Source organism: Condylura cristata, unplaced genomic scaffold, assembly GCF_000260355.1.
Source record: "Condylura cristata isolate star-nosed mole 26May11 unplaced genomic scaffold, ConCri1.0 scaffold00002, whole genome shotgun sequence".
In the NCBI taxonomy this organism is placed as follows: domain Eukaryota; kingdom Metazoa; phylum Chordata; class Mammalia; order Eulipotyphla; family Talpidae; genus Condylura; species Condylura cristata.
In genome coordinates this window covers 39,976,447-39,987,387 of record NW_004567103.1, presented here as the reverse complement: position 1 = coordinate 39,987,387, position 10,941 = coordinate 39,976,447, and the positions used below count along the sequence as shown (strand labels likewise).

Genomic DNA, 10,941 nt, shown 5'->3' with positions numbered 1-10,941 from the left:
AAAAAAAAAAAAAAAAAAAAAGCCTGTTAATCCAGAGGCCATTCAATTTCTTTCACTTCAATAGCAAGATGTTACTAAAAATAAATCTAACTATGTTGACTGTCAAACAAACTACACAGAATAGACTGTCCTATACAATGGCATAACAATTTCAAATACTAAAGGTGGAAGTTATGAAACTTGACTACACCACATTAATTTGTTCTTTTATCTTAAAAGATGAAGAAATGACACACAGACTATGTGTGCAGAGAGGAGAAGCCTAAGCAAAAATAGGAGCGGTAGACTAATGTTTCTATGATGTCTACAGCAGAATAGGTGACTGACTGCATGAAAACGAGCCATGAAATGACGGATTTGGGAATGTTCTAGAATGGAGCAACCAGAGGCACTCTTACAATATTGTTACTTTATGAATTTATGAATTAAGAGTTTTTATTCCCTTACATTATGGATATACATCATGAATGTAGGCTACTTCTAATTTAGGTATGACTATAAATCTAAGAATACCCTATCAATAATAATGTTTCAAATTACATCTTCTCAATATTACTTTTACATGATCACTTGGAGTTCAAGACACACTAAGTGATTAAATGATGATCATTTAATCATTAAGTGATACTATGTATCAGATTCATTTTAGTAATTTATACTATTTTTTTCTCATGTAATTCTCCTGCTATCATAATGTAAGTAAGTATGAACAAGAGGTCCCTATTTTTAGGTAAAGAAATTACCACACAGAGGGTCAAGTGGCTTATTCAAGTTGCCACAGTAAGTGGTAGAATTGAGATTTCAACTCAAGAAACCTGGTTTTATTTTATTTTATTAGACCAGAGTTGCGGGGATGAGATGATTCACCAGAGATAGTGTCGGAGGTAGAACAAGTGGGTTTACTGAAATATACTGCTAAGAGAAACAGAGGGAGACACAGGAGAGGTCTGCTGCTGCTCCCTATGCCATCTGGGAGGACCCCAAAACCTGGTTTTAGGATCAAAATTCTAACCATTGTACTGTACCACTACGTAAGGATATTTGTATTCAATGACTTGGTTTTCCTATCATTTTATTTGAATTAAATATCCTTTGAATTATTTCTAAATTATTATGGATCTAAACCAAAGTTAAATTCTCAGGAATAAAGCTCCTTAGGCTATTTCTTTTTTACTGTGATCATTTACACTTTACTTAATATTTTGAATTTTTAAAATCCCTTTTGATGTATGTTAGGTCTAGATTTCCTTTTTTTTTAAGATCTGTTTATAAATACTGGTATACAACACACTATTTAAGTTGTATCCCTCTGATTCTTTTATTAGACTACTTACTTGTAAGAGATTATGTCACACTTTTATCAATTACTCCCTGAATTAAGATGCTATAATTTTATAAATGAAGAAATAGGATTGCATGTACCAATGTTAAAAAAGAATGGGTTGGGAATCATACCTGAGACTATATCCTAATTTTGGTGAGGAAATTGAAGCACAGAGTGGCTTGCTAAAGTTCAATCAAAAGTAATGATACTTGTTATACCTTATGAGTTCATAATCCCTTCCCTGAATGAAGACCAAAGTTCCCTATTACTATAGCCATGACTAGAATCCAGTATGTCAACATTGTCTGTGCTCTTTTTTCTACAACACATTATCATGAGGCAGCAGATATGATAGAAGCAAATAAAAATTGCTATTATTATTAAGAGCTGAGTTTAGATTTGTTTCATGTTAAATCAATTTATTGTAGGAATTGAAGATGTGAACCAAAGCTAATTTACTTGGGTTTTTAAAAAATAATTTTTCCCTTCATTATTTCACTGCATAACCTCACTGATGAAAAGACAAAATTACATGAACATGCACCATACCCATCAGGATAAACTACAGGAACAGTTAATCTATCCAAAAGTGATTTCCCAACTGCTTCAATTTCATCAAATTGCTCCTCATCATTAATGGCTTCAGGTTCTTCTGGACAGTCTTGCAAAATCTGCAACAAATAATATGGCAACATCAATCAAGAGACATAGAAAGGAAATAAAGCTCATGTAAATTTAGTAGATTGATGGTGTTTTGTCTTCACATCATAATTTCACCACTGTATAAGAATGATTTATTATTGGCAAAGTTGGCTCAAGATATTAAAACAAAATGAATTACAAAAATCCCTTATAACATATAGTTGGGGCATGAAAAATTCTGTAGTGATTTTCAAGGAAAGAACTTACTAGTCCACTATTTGAAAATAAGCTCAAACTCTTTTAAAATAATTCTTTTATGCATTAAGTAACTATATACTAAACACTGTATGTTTACTTAGCAGCTCAGAATGTGAAAGAGATACAGATGCAGACCTCAACAAGATTACAAACTTCAAAAATGAAAGAAAATACAAATACTAAAAGACATACAATCTGAGTAAAACATATAACTAACATGATCATTTAAGCAAACATCTGACTAATTATTTTAAAAACTGATCTTTGGGCCCTCCCTGGTGGCCAAGCAGATTAAAGCACAGCACTGAGAAGCTAAAGCCACTTCCGCTTAGTTAGATTCCCGCCTACCCTGGAGGTGACCACATGGCGTGGCAGACCTCTCCTGACCTGCCCACTGCTCCCCTCAGCAGTGTACTTCGTAGATCTGCCTGTTCTGCTCCCCACTCTGTCTCTGGTGAAGCCTCTTGCCACCACTAAGCCTCTGGACTGTACCCCAGTTCTGTATGCACAAATAAATAAATCTTAAAAAAAAAACAAAACTGATCTTTGATGAACTAATTGATATATACCGATAATGTTATAATTGAAATACTACAAAGTTCTAGTCTTTATCAAGATACTAATTTTTTTTAGAGTGAAAATGGCAGTAGAGTAACAATGCTGGCCTCCTCTACATAGTCACAACTTAATTACAATAAAACAAGGAAAACTGTCCCTTGGAAGATAAATAGATGACTGACTATCTCATACATAGGAAGAACAGTATGGTGTAGGGAAGGCATAGGAAAAACCAAAATTTATTGTGTTTGGTGTGCAACTCAAGAAAGCAAGGGTGCCTGCTGTATAGGAGACCCTCTGTTATTGCCAACTCAAGACCACGTATAGGGCACATTAAAAGCCAGGCACTGCCTTGAAGAGAGGGGTATACAGTCAGCAGTTGGGACAGAGTGAGCACTGAAGAACTACTGTAGTAAAGGTGCAGAGTGATTCTAACTTGAGCCTGAAGCTCCCAAACTAGAACAGTTGGAGCCCAAACTAGTGAGAAATAGGCAGATGAAATCATCTGTGTCCTCATAAAAGAGGCTAATATTTGCAGACTGGGACTGAGATAAGCAAAGCAACTGCCTTACAGCCACTCAAGGCTAAAACCAGTACAGATTGGATGATCTCACTACCAGAGGATGAAGCACTGGGTGGGATCTTAACAAAGGGTGCAGGTACAAAGGCCCCTACCTAAAATGCAATGAGAACAATTACTGGTTTGTGGCCATCTCAAACATAGTGCCCATCCAGAGAAAAAGGAATTTTAAAAGTGAAAACAGTGTGAGAACTATTATGAAAAACCAAAAGAGAAATAGTATGTCCACCACAGGAGCTCAAAAAAAAGAAGAAGAAAAAGAGAAAGGTATAGAAAATTTAAAGAAATTAATTACTGGGACCACCTCAATCTGGGAAAAGAACCAGACATTCTGATCTAAGAGACTCAATGAATTCCAGACTGACATATTATAATTAAACTGCTAAAATTCAATGCCAAGGAAGAATAAAAAACACTCAGAGAAAGAAGAGTGACTGTGAGGGAAGAGGGTAAATACTGGGAACTACCCAGTACTATAAGAGAAAGATTTTCTGCCTAGAACACTTTATCCTGCAAGACTACCATTCAATACAGAACAAAGGTTAAGGGCCTCATCAAAAAGAAAAAATAAATGAATTTATTCACAAGCCAGACATAAAAGTAGTAAAGGAGGTATCATAAAGAAACAACAACAACAAAAATAGAAGTAACAGACACCAAAATTATACAATGTGGAGGAGGAGAGTAAAAATATAACTCATCAAAATGAGCTTGAGATCAAATTATACAATGGGCTGCAAAATGAGTCCATTATATAATGACATTAGTTCCTCTCTAGAAAGGAAATAAAAGGCCCAGCTGGGTACTCTATGTTTTCACTGTACAGAGAAAAGAAAAATGTTTATTGTTGAAGATTTCCCCAAATAACACTATGGATTTCATTTTTTGGTTCTGGGACTACTAAATTCATTACTAAATTCTAGACTAAATCCTTAAAGATATCATATGAAAATAAGATTTTTATTTTTATCTCTGTATTAGCTGGGCATTCGCTACTTTTTATGTAATAAAATTACAAAGTGTCCTTTTTAAAAGTTAATGTTAATTAGTAATAGTTCTGGAAGCAGAGTTTCCTTTCCTGGCATAAAAGAGATGAGAGTCATGATATCCTGGAGCACAGAGCTCAGGTTTACTGAAGAAGGCAATTCGGTGAAGAGAGAATTTTGCAAGGTTTTAGATTTTTCTAATCTCAGAACTCAGCACTGAAGTGGATTACAAGCAGAATTTGAATTCTCAAAGATAACGTATTACTGCCAAAACCAAATTTCAAACAAAATAACTAATATAAATTTTGGAGAAAAAACTAAGCATGTAATTACTTTATTGAAATTAACATACTTTATAACATTAATTAATAAACATAATAAATATATTCAGAGCACTTAAAAAAAAAAAAGACCTTTTCAGCATTTGAATGAAATGCAATGGCCATTTCCAGCCGATGTACTCTCTCTTCAGATGCTATTGTAAATTGTTTCCATACTCTGTTCAGTCGAGGAAGTGTGTCCCCAGAAGATCTAGAAGTACAGCGCAAAGACTGGCACAACACAACTGTGGCTTGTAGCAACTGTCTTCCATAGTCATAAGTGCTCTAAAAAAGGAAGTAAAAATGAATTATAATAAAAGAATTCTGAAAAGAGGGATAGGAAAGTGTGTGAAAGGCTGTGGATGCTATTAAATGATATTACTAGAAATCAATACTGAATGGCCCCATTGGCAATTAGTACTAAAAATTATCTGCAGTTTTAAATAATGAAAGAGAAATAATACTTTTCTGTTAGCTTTTAATAAGTTTATTTCTTGTAGGCTTCCCTCTCTTATTTCCCTATATGTCTGCTCAATTCCATGGGCCAAAAAGAATGTCTGAACAGTCATTAGTTACAACACAGGACTGAAAACAGGCACCTCATCTTCTATATAGGAAGCTAGAACTGTTACACTGGGAACTCAGTTAGAGAAAACATATTAAGATACTTCTCACACACACACAAAATGTCAGTGTTATGCTAACACTGGTAAGATGCAGAAAATAGGGTTTCTAATTACTAATATTAACATATATGTCATATTAACTTTTGTGAATGAACACTTGGATTGCCTGAAAAAGTCATAATATAAAACAAAAATCAGAGGGAAAGAGCATAAAGAACCTGTATTCAAGGAAACATAGGACTTCTCAAGTATATGCAGGATAGGTCTGATAAATCAGCTGGTATTTTCTTATTTCTGCAGTATTTCTGGAATAACATAACTAACCTGCTTGGAGTTGGAGGGTTAAGTTACATTATAATCATGCAGAAAGCTATTCAAATATTGAGCTTGTAGGAAAGGAAGATAATCAGTTCTGCACCTGTGCAACATCAACAAATTTTCTATGCTTTTCCAGTAAAACTTTTGTTTCCTGAGCATCATCGCCCAATCTGATGTGTGTCTTAAGCAGAGCATCCAGAAGTTCACTGAGCCATTCTACAGCCTAAATGAAAACAAATTAACAGTGAAGCTGGACTCATGATTCTTATTATATCAAGCATATTAGCAACACACTTATAATAAGAAATACCTATAAGAATAAGAATCATTATCTTATGATTGATTTACACATTAGTTATAATCTAAGATTTTAATAGTTTATTTCATTCAATGCCTAGCTACCTGAATTCATGACCTCTCTTCCCCCTCAAAACTTTCAAAATCTAAAGACAAACCCTATTAAAGGAAGTACACGTTTAAAATTAATATAATTTGTAACAGCAAATCATATATTTTAATAATACAGATCTTAGTAGAAATCTTAGCACAGATTTATGTTGCTATTTAAATTCATAAATTTCCTCTATACTAAACTGCAACCATGTTCTTTGGCACTAACGCCACAAATATAGCAAATTGTTTATCTAACTGAAAACCCTCTTGTGGTTTAAAAAGCAATGTCCTTCCTATACTTGCCTTTACTATGGGAAGTAAATGACAACCAAGTTAACCAAGTTCTAGTTCAGTAGAGAATTTCATTAAGAATATAAGTCAAATGAGATCAGAAAAATAACTTGGAATATAAAACTTTATTATTTCATCAGGATAAACTAGAATCTGCTAGTTTAATAAAAAATAAATTTGCTTTCTTAGGACCATAAAAAGTTCACTTTTTTTATAGTTAGGTGAAATCAATCTTCTAAGAAAACTACATAGTATACCTAAGTGATGTTTACCTGGGCAGCATCTTCTTCACATTTAAACAACTGCACCATCTGAAGCATCTTCAACCTTCGCACATCTACCATGTCTTCACACCTAATAAACCCAAACACAAAGTTAGGACATTACTGTTTCAATTTTCTTGACAATTATTATAACAATATCACAGGGGATAAATGTTTTTATAGTATACCAAAAATGATTTAGTCCTACATTATGGAGACTGCAACTATTTTTCATTGATTTTCAGTAACTGCAAAAATATCTGTATGTTACCTTAAAACCTTAAAATATCTGTATGATATTTAATCACAAACCCTCTTGAGAACATGGGTTCTGTAAAATATGGAAGCAAATCACAAATACAACAGTATATAAGACCCCTCAAAATAATCTCCATTGCCAATTAACACTAAGAAAATTTCAAAGATAAAAATATAGTTACTCAGGGCCCTCCTTGGTGATGCAACGGGTTAGAGCACAGCACTAAGAAGCTAAAGCCACTTCAGCATGGGTTCGATCCCTGCCCCGGGAGATGATCCACATGGCGTAGCACACCTCTCCTGACCAGCCCTCTGCTCCCCACAGCAGTGTTGTCAGTAGGCCTACTCTGCTCCCCACTGTGTCTCTGGTGAATCCTCTCACTACCCCTGCATCTCTGGACTGTACCCCAGTTCTGTATGCATAAAATAAATAAATATTAAAAATATATAGTTACTCAAATTCTAAAGGATAAAGCTCCAAGGAAACAGAAATATTAATAATAACTTTCATTATTATTAGTCAGTGTTAATATCTAATTTTTGATTTAAGGAAAAACTACCTCTATGTTCATTAAAAGAAAACAAACTATTGATATCTGGGTATAGAGGAACAAAATTCAGAGATTTTACTTTACTACGAATTTCTGGATAACACACAGACTATACCTTTTTTTTAAAAAGATGTACTTATTTATGCATACAGAATGAGGTATTAGGCCAGAGATGCAGGACGGTGAGAGGATTCAAAGAGAGAGAGTGGGAAGCAGAACAGGCAGATGATGAAGTACCCTGCTGAGGGGAGCAGTGGGTGAGATAGGAGAGATCTGCAGTGCCATGTGGGTGACCTCCCAGGTAGGGATCAAACTAGCACTGAAGCAGTTGCAGTCAGTTTGCAGTGCAGAGCTTTAACCTGCTGCACCACCAAGGAGGGTCCCAGGCTAAACTTTTGAGGTAATGAGCTAACTCAGCTCTGAGATATTTCCTTCATTCCCAAACAACTCCATGTACTTTAAAAGGGAAAGGGGAATCTCATCGCATTCCCAAATACCAATAACAAGCTACCCAGGAGGCACTGAGTTCCACTACAGTTGATGCTCCTGAAGGAGGCTTTAGACAGCTTTAAAACAATACAAAAGTGGTCACCAAGGCTATTCAAGGATATTTTTAAGAATGACTTGAACAGAAGCACATATTGTTAGAATGCAACTGGTTAAAGTAATTCCAAAAGCGACTGAAGGGAAGTGATGATAATTATTCTGAACATCTGAATCTGAAGACACTTTAATGATGAATTATGATGTATAAATATTCAATACACATTATCAGGTAGTAGATAACGTGTTTGATAAAATATAGGATAGGGTCTACTATACATATGGTTCCTTTTTGGGAAATGGACCTTTTAGTAATGTGACAAATGTGGAGGTATATAAAAGTTTCATGGGGATATAGAAGAGTAAGTGGCTAACTTGCCATAGAAATCTAACAAGTCTTTAAAGAACAATGACCTCTAAGTCTTAGAGAATAGGGACTCAATAGGCAGAGAACCGGACAGTACTCTAAGTCATATATGCATGAAAACAGCATGATCCGTTCAGGAAAAAAACTTCATTTTGGGGGGGGGGGAGGAGTATAGGAGAAGGAATTATGAGGAGTGGATTATGATGGGCCTATGACATTACTGCAAGGAGACTGAACTTCATCTGAAAAACAGGAAATCACCAAGAAAGTTTTATACAAGGCAGTTATGTGACTAGATGTGCATTTTGCAAAGATCTTTATCATGCAAAACAAATTAGAGGGGAACAAGGCCAGAGGCGGATAAGAGAAGATCTTGAACAAAGAAATTCAGGATTCAAAGAGAGCAGTATTCAGTACTGGATATTTGCTTAGGTTGCAAATGATGAAGAGGAGAAGGTTTGTAAGATAAATCCAGTTTGGTGGATGATAGCAACTTTAATTTCGATAGGAAATCAAAAAAGAGTAAGTTTGGGTAATTCCAATCTAGACATATTAGGTTTGAGGTGTTTATGGAAAGGCATGTCAAATTAGGGGTCTAAAACGCAAAAGCGGTATCTGGATCTGAGTCAGAACTACTAAATCACAATCATTTTAAAGAAAATCAATAAAGTGGTGAGACTGTCTAAGGAGGAAACACAGATAGAGAAGACAACATGGCCTCAGAAAAAATCCAGGAAGTAGTGTTAGGGAACAAAAAATAGATGAAGAAAACAGGAAAAAATCTGACGCCAGGAGGAGGATCTTGAGGTTTTTCACAAAGAAAACAAGGTTGCCAGGGAGTTTCAAGAAGAAAGAAAAAGTCAGTTATTTTTAATACTATTCAGAGTGGTCAAACAAGATCAGGACCAAAAATATTCCCTGGATTTTGCACAAGATCAAGTTTTTTCTATATGTGTAATTACAAAGTGACTGGTAACATCACTAAGAACACATTCAGTGACACGGTAAGAATAGGAGTCAGAATGAGGAAGACCAGAAAAGTACAAAATGGATAGTGAGGAAGTAAAAAGGCTGCAGATTAGACTTTCAAATGGCAGCTTTCAAGGAGAAATCTAGGGCTAGAAGACAAGAGCTGAAGAGGAAGGTATCAGCATGTGGATAATAAGTTCATTATTTTTCTAGAAGAGATACTTAAGCATTTAATAGGGGAGAAGTTAGAGTAGAGAATGGGGACAAGGGTACATGTTTGATAAGGGAAGAGTTTATCATCCTTTGTGATGAGAATAAGTAAGGAAAAGGGTAAGCATGCAGACATGAGAACAGAGAATTTCTGCCTGAGAACTATTTCATCCATGAAATGGGTAGAGTTTTGGGGAAGTTTTTAAAATTGTGTGTGTGTAAAAGTTTTATTCAACCATGCTAGACTGTGTATACCTGCAGATTCATTTAATTCTTTACTTAGCAATATTTTTCTGTAACTATTTCAAATTAAGAGTTTTCAAAGAATCCTTTAAATTACTAGTTCTATATCAAATGAAATTAAACATCACCTTATTCAGAATATATTGTATAATCCTTTACAGAAAACATGAGAACAGTGGATGTGTGAAAATTTGTGTTGAGGTAAAAAAAAATCAAAATTGAAAAGCAAAATTCTCCAAAAAGGATTTTTTAAATAAACAAAAATATCATAGAATACAGTAGGTATATGGATGTGAAGTACTAAAGTGTACTGAAATTTTTTCTGCTAGATAAAAAGGGAAGATACTTATAAGCTAAACAAACTGTCATCATTTGTTAGTACAATTATATATGAAAAGTAAAAACTCACTATATTCTTATAACGGGTAAGAACTTTCATTTTGTATTGAAATTTTTAATTATATCATTGTTCATTTTAATTAATATTAAACTTAGCAAAAATTAACATTAACAGTCAAACTTTGCCTTTGTTTCCTAAGCTGCATATCTTCCATCACTCCTTGTATGTGGTCCACGTTTTCCTTATTTTCAATGGTTACATCCTTTCCATAGGCCCAGGATGCCTGATTGGAGATCTGATCCAGAAGACCTTGTCCTTTTTCACGCAAGCCTTGCAATCCTACATCTAAAATAAAAGTGACTACATTTAATCTCTAACAGCAGAGGTGCTTTCCCTCCCTCACAAAAATCTACCTAGTAGATATTGTACTTGGACTCAAGGAATAACAGCTTTGTACTTTAAGCTATCTTGGGACAGAGTCTTCGGAGCATTTCAAGCCATAAGACATCTTTAAATTTTACTCAACAGGGAGCTCCTGCTCGCACCAAAGTTTCCATTCAGAGAATTTCTAAATGATGAATTTTTATAGATGATACTTTTAAAAACTGAGCACAGGGATAAAGTGTGAGAATTTCCTTCTTGAAAAGATTTGTCAGGTTTTTTTTTTTTCTGTCTCCACTTATGTCATCCAATTTTTAAAAGAACAAGGCAAAAAAAAATTTTTAGACAAGACCAAAAAATAAAGGTATAAGTTGCAAGAATTTAAAACAGTAAACCAATTTATTATCCTTGTAAAAGAATATAGACTATTTTGATGGCACTCCCTGGTGGCGCAGCGGGTTAAAGCACTGCACAAAGAAGCTTAAGCCACTTCCGCATGAGTTCAATCCCCGCCTGCCCC

General features: G+C 34.6%; 1 protein-coding gene across 1 annotated transcript in view; it reads right to left on the bottom strand.

Annotated features, from left to right (window-relative positions):
• Positions 1-10,941, bottom strand: part of SESTD1 (SEC14 and spectrin domains 1) — a 96,567-nt gene that overhangs the window by 3,284 nt on the left and 82,342 nt on the right. The window contains exons 13-17 of the mRNA XM_004674480.2: positions 10,226-10,385; positions 6,569-6,650; positions 5,713-5,835; positions 4,762-4,953; positions 1,874-1,995 (exon numbers count right to left, since the gene is read on the bottom strand). Of these exons, the coding sequence (XP_004674537.2) occupies positions 1,874-1,995; positions 4,762-4,953; positions 5,713-5,835; positions 6,569-6,650; positions 10,226-10,385 (679 nt within the window). The remainder of the gene's footprint in view (positions 1-1,873; positions 1,996-4,761; positions 4,954-5,712; positions 5,836-6,568; positions 6,651-10,225; positions 10,386-10,941) is intronic.